We start from the raw sequence: 16,598 nt of genomic DNA on the forward strand, positions 1-16,598 counted from the left end.
TAAATAGAAATTTACATAAAATCTGTTTCCTTCATTCCTTAGGGTAATGGTTAAAACCTTCATGAACAACTTGATAGGATTCAGAATCTCCCAGATATGGTGAGATTTTATTTGTGCTGAAATGTGATTTTATTTGTATGTTAATAAAGTTGCCTGGGGGTCAGAGCTAATAGCCAGCCATTTAGCAGAAGTCAGGCAGTGGTAGCACACACCTTTAATCCCAATCACATGACAGGCAGAATCTCTGTGTGTTCAAGGACACAGCCAGCATGGAGACACACGCCTTTAATCTCAATACCAACCATAGAGACCTGGAGGTCTGTATAGACAGGCAGTGACGAGGAGGTCATGTGGTTGGGTTTACAACCAATGAGAAGGCAGAACAGAAAGTCAATAAAAAGACAGACACACAGGACGTAGGTTTCTTTCTCAGGGGAAGGACAACAGCGAGGGGTAAGAAGGTGGTCTTAGCTCTCAGCTGCTGCTCAATCTCTGGGCTTTTAACTCTGCATTTGGCTCTGTGTTTCTTATTTAATAAGACCGTTCAGAACTACATCTACAACCAGAGGCATGGCTGTCAAGTTTAGCTGAGGAGGGGAGACCTAAACGTGTGTAGAATATCACCATCTAACTGGGAACCTAGAATGCATAAAAAGGAAAAAAAGGGGGAGGGGTTCCATGGTGCACTTGATTCCGTGGATAACACACTTGCTGTGTATGCATGAGCCTGAGTTCACACCCAGCACTGATGTGAAAAAACACTCCTCTGTAATTGCAGCTCTGGAGGCAAAGACAGGCAGATTTCTGAGGCTCACTGGCTGGTCTATTGGAATCAGCAAGCTCCAGGTTCCTTGAGAGACTCTTTCTTAAAAAATAAGGTGTAGAGTAATTCAGGGAGATATCTGATGTTGACTTCTGGCCTCCATAATGTTTGTATACCTGTACATGTATACTAAAAAAGGAAAAAAAGAAGTGAACTGACATCCATCTCTCTCTACTCCCTGAATATGGATACAATATGACCAGCTGCCTCAAGCTCCTGCCACATTTTCCCCGACATGATGGACTGTTCCCTTAAACTGTGAACTCAAATAAACCCTTCCCTTTTATTTGTTTTGTTTTTTTGAGACAAGAGTTTCTCTGTGTAACAGTCCTGGCTGTCCTGGAACTCGCTCTGTAGACCAGGCTGGCCTCAGACTCACAGAGATCCGCCTGCCTGCTGGGGTCAAAGGCGAGGGTCAGCACCTCAGGGCTAAGCCTTCCCTGCTTCAGCTGGGTGTTTCCTCATGGCAACTGGAGAGTAATTAACACACCCAACAGATCATTTAACCCCTGCCAAATCCTTCCCTTTAAGTCTGATTTCTCTTGCCAGGGTCTTCTACCTAGGGCCCTAGCCAAGACCTCAAACAGGATTCTTACACAAGGCGAATAAAATAACATTTTGAATCTTTTTTCTCCCAACAGACTGGAAAATCCATACTTGTGGCTTAATATTCGAGAAAGGATCTGACACACAGTGGGGCTAACACATATTTGAACACTGTGAGACTCTGGTGACCAAGAAGATGGGTCTCTGCTCTTTCAGTGCTCACAGCGTGGTGGGGGTGTGGGGGCGGGGCAGGCAGGTGGCTCTGGGATGTAAAAGGACCTCATAATAATGAAGAAAGGACAAGAGCCAGGCTGGAGAGTAAGCATAAAAGGAGTAAACCGAGGGCCACTTAGCACAAAGGACAACGGCAGAAGCTCTAACAAACTCAGTATGCTCAGGAAAGAAACAGATATTCCATGATTTCTCACTACAACACTGGGGTAATGCATAATGAACATGCACAGCACCTGAGCAAGTGAGGTAAGAGGCAGGCATGAAGCAGGGAGGGAGAAAACCTCTCTGAAAGTCAGGAAGATGGTCACTGTCGTGGTGACTGATGAAGAAGACGTGAGGCGTGGCTCCCCTGATAGCCACTGAAAAGCAAGCCAGGATCCTGAGGCAGGGAGGGTTGTCCCAGAGGTTCAGAGCTGAAAGGAACCCAGGAAGTCACAGCCTTGGAACTGGGAAGGGTCCTTCCACAGGTCGGATAAAACACCCAGTGGATAAAACACTTGCTCTAGAGACGTGTACTCAGTAACCAAGTTTCACAGCTGAGCAGAAACCGCAACTAATTACAGAGCCTGGAAGACGTGTCCATTCTATATACCTGTAGATAATAACAGTAAGCCTTGCAATTGCAGGCTGCAATGTTCTTCTCCCTCTGAACAGAAAGGGGAGGGGTCCTGCTGTTAGAATTCCTACCCTAGCCTCATTGCTCTAGGTCAGTGGTTCTCAACCAGTGGGTTGTGACCCCTTTGGGGTGGACTGACCCTTTCGGAACATGGGTCTCCCCTAAGACCATCAGAAAACACAGATATTTATGATTCATAACAGTAACAAAATTACAGTTATGAAGTAGCAACGAAAATAATCTTAAGGTTGAGGGGTCCCCACAGCATGAGGAACTGTATTAATGGGTCCCAGCATTAGGGAGGTTGAGAACCACTGCTCTAGGCAAACCAGAAGCATTCTGAAGTGTACGTCCTTGACAAATGTCAAGTCCTGCTGAAAAGAGCAGGAGTCAGAAAGAGCTCGAAGTCTAGGCACTTAATAACTTCGAGGTGCAGAAGGAGCACTCCCCAAGAGAGCTTTGTGTCACTGTCTGCAGTGTGGGGACACTGCCTTCTTCTGTGCTTAAGGCTCCTTCTTGAATCTGTCACTCCTCCAGGCAATGCTCCCCAGGGGGCTTTTCACTGTCGGAGAGGACACCCTTACTCTGGTCATCCCACAGTCACCTGCCGGACAGAGCTCTCAGTTCTCCATCTAGTTTCTCTTTGGAAGATCTTTCCCTATCAGAACGTCCAGTGGTGGGTAGGCTAGGAGCCAAGTCGGACCTGTGGGAGCCACAGGCATGCAGAGAGCTACGTCTTTCCACAGCATGCGGGTCTTGCTCTCTTTGGGGAAAGTGAATTCCGAGACCCTGTAGGACAACAATGACACTAAGCACTTGGTGAAAATTGTGCAGTACAGTGGGGAAAAAAAATAGGCAACTGCTCCTTTACCCCATGGGAGACAAAACCCTACTTATAAAGCTGCTCGTCTGGAGTTGGAGAGCAGACAATACCCACGTGCATGTGCTTGGTCTAGAAATTCTCACCAGCTGGAAATCAATCGCTCAGAACCCATCTATCAAATGACCATATTTTCTCAGTCCATTTTCTAAAAGTGGCTTTAAGAACTGTCAGACATGCCAACTGTGTAACAGTCCTTGCAGTGAGGCATGCTTCTACTCTGCCCACAACCTCACCCGCTTCAGGGACTCCTGGGGCAGGAGCAAGTGTCAGGGTAGGCGGCAATATGTGTATCTCCTGCCATGAGGACAACGAGGCGGGTGGCTAACTCTAGTTCCCATTGGCTTTGTGGACTTTGGTTACTGACTGGTGCAAATTCAAGAGGTAAAGCAAAAATGTCCCAGTCCCCAGGCTTGACAGCATGGCCCATACAAGAGCTCAGGCTGTGGGATTCTGGGAGGCTAAGAATCCATCAGCCAAATGCAGATCAGAACCCGAAGCAGCAGCAGCAGCAGCAGCGGTGGTGGCACTGTATACAGCCTCATCAGTGCCAATCTGGCAAGACTCATCAGTGCCAATCTGGCAAGACGACATCCACAAGAGCAGCACTGGTGGGGGGCTCACTGCCCTTTCCATCGACAACTCCAGATGGCTTCTCCTCATCAACATTGGAAAAAGAAGGAAAAGGCCCCCATGAGACAGAAAACGGCTGCTGTCCTGACCTCCAGGTCCCTAAGCCCTGGCTGATATCTCTAGCCTGTGCAGGAGACTCCTTTTTCACATCTTCTCCTGGAGTCCCAAGGACACTAATTATGCAGAGCACCAAAGTCCCTTCAGTACCAAGATAACCACAGACTTCCCAAGGAGAAAGGAGTCCTAAGGACTAGCAATCCACCCGAAGATGGGAATCTCTCCCACAATCCCTGCAGAGGGACCATGGAACTGATCAAGCAGATCACTCTGCCCGCTGCCAACCAGTCAGAATCCTTCACCAAGGAGGGTGCTTGTGAGTTTCCAGTCATGTATCCCTGCATGCATGGCTTTGGATGAGCATAGGTCAAATCTATCTGCAGAGAATTGTGGACAAAGATGTCCAGTCAAGACAGGAGACATCCCACACCACCAGTGTCTCAAACGAAATCTTAGCTGTTTTGTGCTTGACGCCACTGACCCATCTGACTCATGGGAGACTAGGGAAAAAGCTGGAGGAGGAGACACAGTAGGTAGTTCTAGAAATGCCTCTCTTCTAAGTCTGTCCCGAAACAGTAACAGGAAAGGGCTCCTCCAATGGATGAGAAATTGTCTTTCTCTTCCCCTGGGCAGTCACTAAACAGCCCCAGTAACATCTGCACCAGAGGAGAAGGCAGTTGGAGAGACTTTGGCTCTGAAGATAGGTTTTTCTTTGAAAGACTTAAAACTATGGGGAATAAGAATGGAGTCTTGGAAACAAAACAAGCTACTTTCAGAATTTAAAACACAAATGAATTTTCTATTTGAATGCAATTTGACTCCTCTAAACCAGAAAGGCTTTGCCTTCCTCCTCAACAGAACAAAACCCTAGCTTACTAACATGACTAAGATTAAAAATGGTGATATCTCAGCGCGCAGAAGGTGGAGGCAGGAGGATCCGAGCTCACGGTCATTCTTGGCTGGGATACTTTGAGAAGCTATCTCAAGCAAACTCAACTTTAAAGTGACAAAAGAAACCACACCGTGCCCAGTTATAAAACTGTCACACACTGACGGAATGTACAGCGATTCTTGCTCTTAACAATCACAAATTCTAAAGAAACGTGGGGCAGCAACTCCGAAATGACCAGTTTTGTGAGACTGAACAAGGAAACGGAGATATAAATAATAACAGGGCCGTGTGGCTGAGAAGGATGTTATGGAAGGTGGGGCCGCTACAAAGAGACCAGAGCTGAGCTGGGAGCCAATGGTATGAATGCATCCTGACACAGGGAGATAAATATAAAAGATGAACAAATGGAAATGCCCAGAGAAAGAAACGAATAGAGGAAGACAGAGGAGGGTCGAAACATGGAGCTATGCATGCAGATAGATGAACTGATGGGATACAGGTAAATCACACTCACTTCCCGGTAGGAAGAGCCAGAAACACAAGCAGCCACATATTTCCCGGTAGGAAGAGCCAGAAACACAAGCAGCCACATACTTCCCGGTAGGAAGAGCCAGAAACACAAGCAGCCAACGGCAACAGGCACACCTGCTGCCCAGGTCTCAGTTTCTAAATGCAGTTATCTGCTAAAGACACCAGAGCTCCTTGAGAAGACAGACCGGCTGTTCCCTAGGCTGGCCCAGGGAACGTGCCAGAGGAGCCTGGGACATCTTACTGTGCGAGCAACAAAGTACTCAAGAACAATGCAGGTGAGTGACGAGGACAGGGGTCTTTGTGAGGTGTTCTAATCGGGCACGGAGGGACAGACTGAGCAGCAGAATGGGTTTATTAGTGTCCACAGGGTAGGACTAGGTCTATGCTAACGTAAGAAATGTCATAATAAATAAATTATTAAGAATAGAAAGCTAAGTCGGGTGTGGTGGCTCACACCTACAACCCTAACACTTAGGAGGCTGAGGCAGGAGGATTGTTGGGAGAGTTTAAGGTTAGCGAGGGCTACAGAATAAGACCCAGTCTTTAAAAAAATAATAATAATAATTTAAACTTTTTTTTTTTTTTTTTTTTTTGGTTTTTCGAGACAGGGTTTCTCTGTGTAGCTTTGCGCCTTTTCCTGGAACTCACTTGGTAGCCCAGGCTGGCCTCGAACTCACAGAGATCCGCCTGGCTCTGCCTCCCGAGTGCTGGGATTAAAGGCGTGCGCCACCACCGCCCAGCAAACATTTTTAAATAGTAAGGCTGGGCATGATGGCACATGCCTTTAATCCCAGCAGCTGGGAGGCAGGAGGATCTCTGTAAGTTTGAGGCCAGCCTGATCTACATAAGTTCCAGGACAGCCAGGACTACACAGAGAGACTCTGTCTCAAAACCAAAACAAAACAATAAAGTAAGAAATCAAGAGCCGGGCGGTGGTGGCACACGCCTTTAATCCCAGCACTCGGGAGGCAGAGCCAGGCGGATCTCTGTGAGTTCGAGGCCAGCCTGGGCTACCAAGTGAGTTCCAGGAAAGGCGCAAAGCTACACAGGGAAACCCTGTCTCGAAAAACCAAAAAAAAAAAAAAAAAGAAATCAAGAGCTGAGTCTTCAGCCAATTTGAAGGCAGAATTAGGACCACTGTTAGCTGCCACCAGGTGTGTCAGAGTTATGGGGAGAGGTGGGGGGAGAGACAGGACACAGCTAGGCTGCCATCAGGGCAAAGTGACCATCCCAAAGTAAAGCAGGCTGACACTGTGGGCTAATGTGTGACAAGGCGCGGACTTCACGCGGTCTATGAAACCGTAAGGGGAAACATGGAGTTCACGGCTGAGAACCGGCAGCTGCCATCTCTCCAGGAGATCACGCGCAGCACCAGCAGCATGGAGGAAGGCTTGATCGCCGCTCCTCCTGACAGCATGCTGAGGAAGCACCAGGGCAGCACTTCTCGGGGGCCACCTGCAGCCATCCTGCCACAGGCAGAGCCTGAACCAACCCGAGGACACCTCGGACACCATCAGAGTTCCACAGCACTCACTGCGCCCTGAAAATGCCAAGGTCACCAAGGATGGGGGAGAAGCTGTTTCAGGCTGAAGGAGTTTTAAGTGACAATGAATAATCCAGAATAATTCTGGATCCTTTTGGAGGAAGATTTCAATGTTTTTATGACATCCCAACTAGTAAATAGAACACCTAGGAATCAGTACAAAGAGGGGCACCAGCACTGTGCTCCCTTTTCGGATCCTTCTGTTGGTACTGTGAGAGAAGGGCATCATGCCACCCCCCTCCCTTCGGCGGTCTTGTTCTGGAGCCCATGCTGGCTTGCCCCTGCTCACCCTCCTCCCTCGGCCTTCCAAGGGCTTGGATTATAGGTGCGGATCATGCCTGGCTTTGCTAACTTTTATTTATTTATTTTCTTTGAGGCAGGGTCTCTCTATATAGCCTGGCTGTCTTGGAACTCTCTCTGTAGCCCAGGCTGGCCCCAAACTGAGAGATCCATTTGCCTCTGCCTCCTGGGTGCTGGGATCAAATACGTGGGACATCACACCTCAATTTAGTCTTAAAAGGTACAGAATAGGGACTAGAGAGATGGCTCAGGGGTAAAGACAGCTTGCTGCTCTTTCAGAGAATTAGAGTTTGGTTCCCATACTCACATGGGGCAGCTTACAACCACCTGTAACTTCAGCTCTCTCTTGGCCTCTGAGGGCACACACACACAAGGCACATATTCACTCAGACACAGACACACACACACACACACACACACACACACACACACACACAAAAATAAAGAGCTGCCGGGCGGTGGTGGCGCAAGCCTTTAGTCCCAGCACTTGGGAGGCAGAGGCAGGCGGATCTCTGTAAGTTTGAGGCCAGCCTGGTCTCCAAAGCAAGTTCCAGGAAAGGCGCAGAACTGCACAGAGAAACCCTGTCTCGAAAAACCTAAAAAATAAAAAATAAAAAAAATAAAGAGCCAGGCATAGTAGCGCACAACTTTAATTCCAGCACTCAGGAGGCAGAGACAGATGGATCTGTGAGTTTAAGGCCAGCATAGTCTACATGGCGAGTGAGGGCAGCCAGGACTACATAGATACTGTCTCAAAAAAACCACACACACACTAAATCTTTAAAAAATTTGGAACAAAAATGTGCATGTTCATGCATGGAAGTGGGGGGGATGGTGAATCAAATGTGGTATGGCAAAATCTTTGGAGACTCTGGGGACAACCGTGGAAAACATCTGTACTATTACTGAAAATTCTTTATCAATCTGAAATAAGCATAATAAGCATAAAAACAAGATTTAAAAAGATAAATTTTAAAATAAAAAATGTCCACTTGTCCACAGAAAACCAGAAAAAATTTCATTTAGTTCTTACAATGAATTAAAGTAAATCGATATAAAAATAACTCATCAGAGTAAATAAAACTCGTGCTATTGGCAGCTATAAACCAGATATAAACCATCACTCACTGGAAGAGGCAGGCACAGTGTGAGTGTTCTTTTCTGTGTTTTTTGTTACTGTTTTGTTTTGTTTTTCAAGACAGGGTTTCTCTGTGTAGTTTTGGTGCCTGTTCTGGATCTCTCTCTGTAGACCAGGCTGGCCTCGAACTCACAGAGATCCGCCTGGCTCTGCCTCCCGTGTGCTGGGATTAAAGGCGTGCGCCACTAACACCCGGCTGTGAGTGTTCTTTTCAACCGTCTCTCGGGACTGTGCAACTTGAGCCAGCACACTGTCTAAGGCTTCCAGGCCACAGTTCTGTAGTCTGAAAACCCACTGTACCTTCTACCAGCTAATCTGTGTGGTTTAGTCTAATTGTTTCATTATAAGAATCTACAATGTGGGCTGGGCGTTGGTGGTGCATGCCTTTAATCCCAGCACTCGGGAAGCAGAGGCAGGTGTATCTCTGTGAGTTCGAGGCCAGCCTGGTCTACAAAGCAAGTTCCAGGAAAAGGAGCAAAGCTACACAGAGAAACCCTGTCTTGAAACCCACACCCCCACCCCCCAAAAAAAAGAATCTACAATGTAAAACACAGACCTCTCTTGAGTCAAAAGTTGAAGTTCAAACAACAAACTGGACAGGAAGTATTCAGTAACTATCTTTGGAGCTCGGGTCCCACCCCCCAGTACAATTATATTCACAACAAAGCACTACCTTCTGCCCAATTAAAAAATCCTCCTTGGCTCACATCAACACTGGAAACATCTATATTCCTAAATTTATCATTTTAGCATGCTAGAAATCAAACCTAGGGCTCAAACTTCTTTCCTAGGGGAGAGGATGTTTTAGGGATATGGAAATAACCTGCTAAAGGTGTAAATTGGAGAATAAAAATGCCCTTGGCTAAGGGAGGGGAGTCTCAGTTCAACAGAGGCTAAGTCTCCCCCTGCAGCTGGAAAAGGCTAAAATTCATCCTGAGATACCTCTGTCTCATGATTTTATGGACCCATGTGAACATCCACACCCAAGATACAACGCTTTCCTCTCTCTATCATCCCCAATCTGGATATTTGGCCATTCTGGTATTTCTTACTGCAAGGCAAACAAGGATTTCTGCTGGACACAGTGGCACGTACTCATGATCCCAGCCCTGGCAGGCAGAAGCAGGAGGATCAGGCATTCAAGGCCAGCCTGGGCTACACGAGACCTTTCCTCCAAAATAAATTAATAAAAGAGGAAAATGATTTACTGTGCATTTGGTTTCTGAGCTCAGCCAGCTTCACACATAAGAACAGGCACAGGCTGAGAGATGGCTCCGCAGTTAAGAGTACTGGCTGTTCTTCACAGGGCCTGGGTTTAGTTTGAAGCACTCACATGATGTGCACAACTGTCTAACTCCACTTCTAGGGGATCTGGCACCCTCTTCTGGTGTCCTTGGTTAACCGGCACACACACAGTGGTGCACAGACTTACATGTAGGCCAAACACTCATAAACATAAAACTAAAATAACCAAAAAAAAAAAAAAAAAAAAAAAAAAAAAAAAACCTTTAAAAAAGGAAAAAGGCAAGAAGACTCGGAGGTTGTGATTATCACCACTGGCACATAAACAAAAATCAACGGTAATCCTCTAAAACCAGGAGGGTTTTAACACCTTCATCATCTTCTAAGACCTCATCTACAAATGAGATCATCTGAATTATTATACCGGGATAATCTAGGTACACTCCACACAGTTTCCTGTCTGTAATAACCACGGTCGGTTTACAGCACCCAAACTGTTAATGCTCTTTTTGTTTGGTTACAATATTTTACACACACAAAAACCTCAAGGCCACGGGCCTTCCTGGCGGCTCCTCACCTGAGAACTCTTGCCACACTTGGCGTCTCCTGATACGACCACAACCTGATTTTGCAGCAGACTCTCCATGAAGGAGTACTTTTCTCTCCATATTGGAAGCTCTTCTCTCTCTTTCAGTAGTTTATAATAGCGCGATGAATACGGCAAGCCGTCGAAAGGGTTCAGCTCCAGATCCTCACAGGCCAGGACCCCTTCCTCGTCCCCATCACTGGAATCCAGGGATTCGGGAAAATAGCGTTTTTCCGGGGAGGAGCTTGGATGCTCCAGTTCCTCGTCGTCCATTTCTTCCCGCAGTGAGCTCAGGCCGTTCACATTCCACAGTCCAGTTCTGTCAGCAGCCCATTGCAGACAGGATGTGAGGCCCACTCACACGCTCGGCCAGGCTCCCGGGCCCAGCTCGGGAGTTCAGCAAGTTAATTCCTCAAACCTGTGTTCCTCGTTGCTGGGTTACCCTCTGTGCCGGCTCACTTCAGTGCTCTCGGTCTGTTACATGGCTTTCAATAAACCGTGCTAAAAACAAACACATGGAAGGGGAGTGTAAAATCTGGTAACATACAAGGAGTTAAAAACAGAGACGCAGACACGCTCAAGGCCAACAGTCAGCCTTTTCTGTGAAGTGGTTACTCTCTGTCCCGGCGGCTGTCTGCTTCCCACCGGGAATAATTCAGGCCGGCTCTTACAGCAGAGCGCGGAGCAGCTTTGGAAAACGATCCTCACTGAGCCTGGTGCTCTCTCCCTGACCTCTGTTCAGGCCTCTGCAGCCCGGTAGCTGTGAATGGAAAGCAACAGGGAGGCTCATCGGAATTGTGAGGCTAATCAGTCACGTGGTCACCTAATCCCCTGACAAAGAGGCACGGACTTTATAATGGGGAGAGTGGTGCGGCGGGGCCTGGAGAGTGGTCCCCAAACACAGACTACCAGAAAGTCTGTTACCCAGCATGCCTTGGGAGTAAAAGACTGCTCATGCCAGTTTAGAAATGCCACGGAGGTATGTGAATTTATCCCCCCCCCCATCTTTTGCTAATAAGACCTTCATATAATTAAATTAGTCTCCAGAATATTTCTTAAGATTCCTGAGTGTGAAGCCTAACAAGCTAGAGCCAAAGTAATAAAAGATAACTTTTAATCTAAGCAAAGCGAGCTTGCCTATGGAAAGGTAAGATTTACACCAAGAACATGTCAAGTGAGACATTGTTTCTCTTCCTTCTCCAATTACTAGAGATTAACAGGGGGAAATAAGCCAACTGGTGATGTTAGGGAAAGTCCCTTCTCATATCAGCCAGGTGGAAATTAAAAACAAAGCAAAACAAACAAACAAACAGAGGAAACAAGTTAAAAAGAACAAGTCATAAAGCAGGACCTACTGTCACCTTGCACGCACGCTTTCACAGCGTTGTGCTACCTGAACTATTTATTGTTTCCCGAGCTAGCCTCCAGCTGCTTCCAGGACTGGCCCCTCATTCATAAGGAAGAAGAAAAGGTCTGCACACTGGCCCAGTGGGTGCCTGGGAGCCAGCCATTCAAGAAGGATCTGTTGGGCACCAGGCACTCAACACACACATAGGGCAGAGGGCATGGGGGGGGAGGGGCAGGCTGGACACTTCCCGCCTCTGTCTCAGTAGGGTTCTGAAAAATGCATCCTGCTTCCAAACTAAAATGGAACCACAATATTGCATAATACAAACACAAAAGTACAGTGTGGATTCTCTTCAGGACCGTTTACACTGCCTATGGCATGAGATGATACCCCAGAGAGCTGCAGGAAACCAGGCAGCTAGAGACGCCTGGCAGGCAAACTCTGACGTCAGCAGGTCTAGGAAGCAGACCCTGCTGAAGAAGCTAAGGTTTAGTCTTAGGCTCACATTTTCTTTCCTTCTAATTAGAATCACATCTCAGGGTTCTCATTCACCCTTGTAATCTTTTAAGTTAAGCTGCTATTACACCACGTCCCTGATTACCTTAGGGACTATTTCTTACCAATTTTACTTTTTTAAAAAGCCTAAGATGCTGGAGAGATAGCTCAACAGTTAAAAGCACTGGCTATCTTCTAGAGGACCTGGGACTGATTTCCAGCACCCATATGGTAGCTAACAACCACCTGTAACTCCAGTTCCAGGAGTTCTGATGCCCTCTTCTGGCCTCCTTGGATACTACATGCATGTGCTACATAAACATACATATGGAGACAAACACTTATACATAAAAAATTTTTTAAATTACAAAAAATAAAACGAACAAGCATAGCACAGCTATCATCTTTACTGAATACATTTTTGTTAATTTATGGCACACCCTTGAGTGTAATCAGTAGTCTCACAAAGCGTGAGCCACAAGTGTGTTGAAGATCCTGAAGGCTGATGACTAGAACTTTGATTGTGGAGAGACAGAATGGTTTGCATAGTCAAAATCATCTTGTTCTGTCTTTAATCCTCTTAATAGATACTCATTACCAGCCAACACATCTGACCTAACTTCCTGTTTCTATTAAGCAAAGCTTGGAATGCACTGTCACACTTCTGAACAGACCACTGGCTTCCATAGAACCCAGAGCTAAGGATGTCATCGGTTGTCATCTGGAGCCTGGAGGAGAGATTCCCTGGCTCTGCTCAGGTCTACCTGATGTCCTAAGCCATGTGTTTGGTAAATGCACTTATCTGATTTCCTTTGTTCTGAGGAACACATCATTCAGGGCCACCTAAATCTGTTACTTCAGGTTTGTCACTCACAATTGACTTTGGATAACTATCTCTTATTGCCTTGAAAACCAGTGTTTGAACAGGACCAAAGGAGTGACCACTATGAACCCTTGGGGAATAGACACACCTTCTGAGCATGCTCTTTTTATGACCTAAGGCTCACCTGGCCACTCTGCCATACAAGAATGTGTTCACACCACTTCACAGTTACAGTGGAACAAAAGATGGCCAATGTGCCAATGGAAAAGAGGCCACGATGTGCCAAAGGGATGCAGCATAGTCATGCAGAGTCACTCCTGGGATTCCCATGCTGGAAACATTCCTCTCTGGAACCGGCTATTATTCTGGGGTGCTCAGGCCACAGCAGCAGAGAGTCAGGAAACCCTCCAACCTGAGAGAGCTGGGGAAGGTGCCCCAGGGCTACCAAGCGTGCCCGAGCCCTGAGCAATACACTCAGTAGCCCGCTCAACCCGAGGAATCGTAGGAGGCGATGCTACCATGCTCCTGGGTGGTGTACCTTGCTGCCTTGAATAACATATATCCACAGTTTAACTTTCCCCCACTGAAACTCAGGTCATTATTAGTGTAAGCTACCAGAGCAGAATATTGTCCTCACATTCCCTTGAGCAGAGAAAATTCAAAACCAGACTGCTGCCCTGGAGTCCCGCTTGTCTCAGTGACTCAGAACCCATGCCACCCCATCATCTGCACACTCAACCAGGGGGGTGATCCTCCCTGGCCCTTAGAAACCAGACAGGCTTGTTTGAAAAACATTTGGAAAGCTTGGGTCCACAAAGGGCTTCAGTGTAAACTGGTGAGTTTGAAGAGCCAAGCTATTAAATTCTCAGACTCTGGAGCAGTCAGAGTGACTTCTTGTGACCGTGTGGCTTGTGCTGGACAGAGGAAAGGCTGAGACCCAACTGGAGGCTGAATTTAAGGCCCAATGATGTTCAGATACCTGGCTTCATTCGGCCTGCATCTGTACTAAGCTGTGAGAATCCATTTTTTCCCCTAGCAGTAATTAAAAAAAAATAAGTGATCCATGCCCTACATTAGCAAACTAACACGGGAAAAAAGAACATGTCACTAGGGTTATAGCTCAGCTGGCAGAGTGCTTACCAAGCACGAAAGTCCTGAGATCATGCCCCAGCACTGTATAAAGTGGGCACTGGAGGGGTGGAGGCAGGCAAATCAGAAGTTCAAGGTCATCCTCAGCTACATTTTGAATTTTAGGCCAGCCTGGGATACAGGATACTCAGAAGGAATAAAGGAAGGAAGGGAACGAGGGAGGGAGGAAGAACAAGCAGGCAAATATGGTGGGTTATATGTTACTCAAGTCAAATTAAACTACAACTGCTATCAGTATAAACCTTTTACTAGAAGAAATTTGAATGTGAAAGCATCCTTTTCAGAGCGATCCTACATACACACTGCAGACTGCAGTTTCTCAGGGCTGCCCTTTGAAAGGGGCCTGTAAGAACTTATAATTAGGTATTAAAAATACAAAAAACAGCTGGGCGGTGGTGGCGCATGCCTTTAATCCCAGCACTCAGGAGGCAGAGATCTTTGTGAGTCAGCCTGGGGGAGGGGGAGGGGAGGGGGAGGGGAGGAGAGGGGAAGGGGAGGGGAAGGGAAGGGTAGGGGAAGGGAAGGGGAGGGGAGGGGAAGGGAAGGGGAGGGGGAGGGGAGGGGAGGGGGAGGGGAAGGGAAGGGAAGGGAAGGGGAGGGGAGGGGAGGGGAAGGGGAGGGGAGGGGAGGGGAGGGGAAGGGGAAGGGAAGGGGAGGGGAAGGGAGGGGAGGGGAAGGGAAGGGGAGGGGAGGGGAAGGGAAGGGGAGGGGAGGGGAGGGGGAGGGGAGGGGAGGGGAAGGGAAGGGAAGGGAAGGGGAAGGGAAGGGAAGGGAAGGGGAAGGGAAGGGAAGGGAAGGGGAGGGGAGGGGAGGGGAAGGGGAAGGGAAGGGGAGGGGAAGGGAGGGGAGGGGAAGGGAAAGGCGCAAAGCTACACAGAGAAACCCTGTCTTGAAAAAAAAAATACAGAAAACAAAAACAAACAAAAAGCCCCACATGTACGTAACAGCCTTAGTGAGCAAGAACCAGAAGCTGAGATGAGAAAAGGCCATGCTTTAGTCATTTAGATATATGAGGTCTGGTCAGATCATTCTAGAAACACAGAAGAGCAGGAATGGAGGCTGAGGGCACACAGGTTAGCTTTCTCCTGGGTTAGTTTGTTTCACTATTCTGTGTTCCTCAGCTGCATTCTTCTGTGTTTGCGTCTTTCCCAACACACTCCCTGGCCCTCTTCCCTCTTCCCTTGATAACAGGGTAGTATTCTCCTCCAGCCTCCCTGGACTCCAGTCTCATGTGTTCAAACATCTTCTCATCACTTCCCACGTAGACACTGAATAAACCCTTCAAACTTTGCATGTCTGAAACTGAGCTCCCAACATGGCCTCCATGTTGTACACCTGGCTGCATCTCAGTTAACTCCTTCAGTTGCTCAGACCAAAGTATCTGAAGTTATTCTTGAATCTGTCTCCCAGGGTAGGGATTCAGGCCAGGGGCTTTATGCATACTAGACAAGCACTCTTACCACTGAGCTACACTGCCAGGACCCCTTGATTGTGTTTTATAATCTCAGATCCTCTACTTGATCCTTCAACAGATGTGGGCAGTGAGCATTCACGCTTTTCTCCCACTGAGCTCGATAGCCCCTATATAATATTTTTTGACCTTAACTCATAAAGGGACACCAGACACCAGCAGATGTGCGGAGTGGAGCAGCCTGCAAGACAACTCTCCAGGTCTCAAAAGGCCAGTATCAGGTGCCTAATCCCGGAAATTCGGGAGCATGTACTTTGCACAGCAAAGGCAGCTGTAACCATGGACCTTGAGCTCAGGCTATCCTGGGCTATCTGGGTGGGCTCAGTCTAAACCTTCTCTGCTGTAGTCAGAGGGAGGTAAGAAAGACTACAAAGATCAAAGACTATTGAAGACGGAGGACATGCCTCCTAAGCCCAGGAACAACAAGGTGACCTCCAGAAGCTGTGTTTGATAGGGACCTGGTGCCACTCTGCCTCATCTCCCTCAGCCCTATCAGGGCTCCTTCACTGTGTCTCAGGCCCCGAACTTGTTCTTCCGTGTCTGAAATGTTCCTCAGATAACCAGTGCCTCACTTCCTTATTTTATGAAGGTTTGCCAAGGGCCAGCGCGGTAAAGGATTCCCTGGCCGCCTCCTCTCCACACATCACAGCCTTTCAGATATGTACCTCTGGTGTCTGAGATGTCCACCAGGTGGCAAGCTCTGTGAAGCCGAGCTCTGGCTCTATCTGCCTCACTACATCTGTAACAGGGCCTTCCTGGGGCATAGGAGACATTCAGTAAGTATCCGCGGATGGATGAATGACGCTAACGCTTCAGAGATATTTTTATCACGCTCCCCCCACCCCACCCCCAACAAAGCCAGTCAACAAGCCCTTAACAATTTCTCAGAATTCTATTCCTTTCTTTTCCTTAGGCCATCATGCCCAGGATCTGTGACCACTGTTCCCCTGAACCCCAACTTCTGCCTCCCTGCAGGCTGTCCTACATCCTGCTCAGCTGCTTTTTGCCACATCACTGTTCTGAGTTCCAGATCCCTTAGCCTTGCTGAGTAATGTCTAATCACCTCATCAGGAAGTCACTCTGGTGACACTTGTATCCTCTTTATCAAGGGCATGCTATATACCCTTGCCACCCTTAGAAAGGAATGGGCAAGTGGGCAAATCCATAAACTCAATAGCATGTGCCTGTGCTTAGATTTAATCAATAATTCAGCATCCAGATTTTCCTTGGTCCCTTCAGGAGTTACTGTTGGAAATCAGAAGGCTGCCCTGAGATTCAGAAGCCAGCACAT

General features: G+C 47.6%; 1 protein-coding gene across 3 annotated transcripts in view; it reads right to left on the minus strand.

Moving 5' to 3' along the window:
• Dhx32 (DEAH-box helicase 32 (putative)) overlaps window positions 1–16,598 on the minus strand; it is a 67,445-nt gene that overhangs the window by 33,498 nt on the left and 17,349 nt on the right. For all 3 annotated transcript variants that reach the window (XM_015995843.3, XM_006976939.3, XM_076554216.1), the window contains exon 2: window positions 10,013–10,522. In XM_015995843.3, the coding sequence (XP_015851329.1) occupies window positions 10,013–10,294 (282 nt within the window). In that variant the 5' untranslated portion in view covers window positions 10,295–10,522. The remainder of the gene's footprint in view (window positions 1–10,012; window positions 10,523–16,598) is intronic.

This window comes from Peromyscus maniculatus, chromosome 1 (assembly GCF_049852395.1).
Source record: "Peromyscus maniculatus bairdii isolate BWxNUB_F1_BW_parent chromosome 1, HU_Pman_BW_mat_3.1, whole genome shotgun sequence".
Taxonomy (NCBI): domain Eukaryota; kingdom Metazoa; phylum Chordata; class Mammalia; order Rodentia; family Cricetidae; genus Peromyscus; species Peromyscus maniculatus.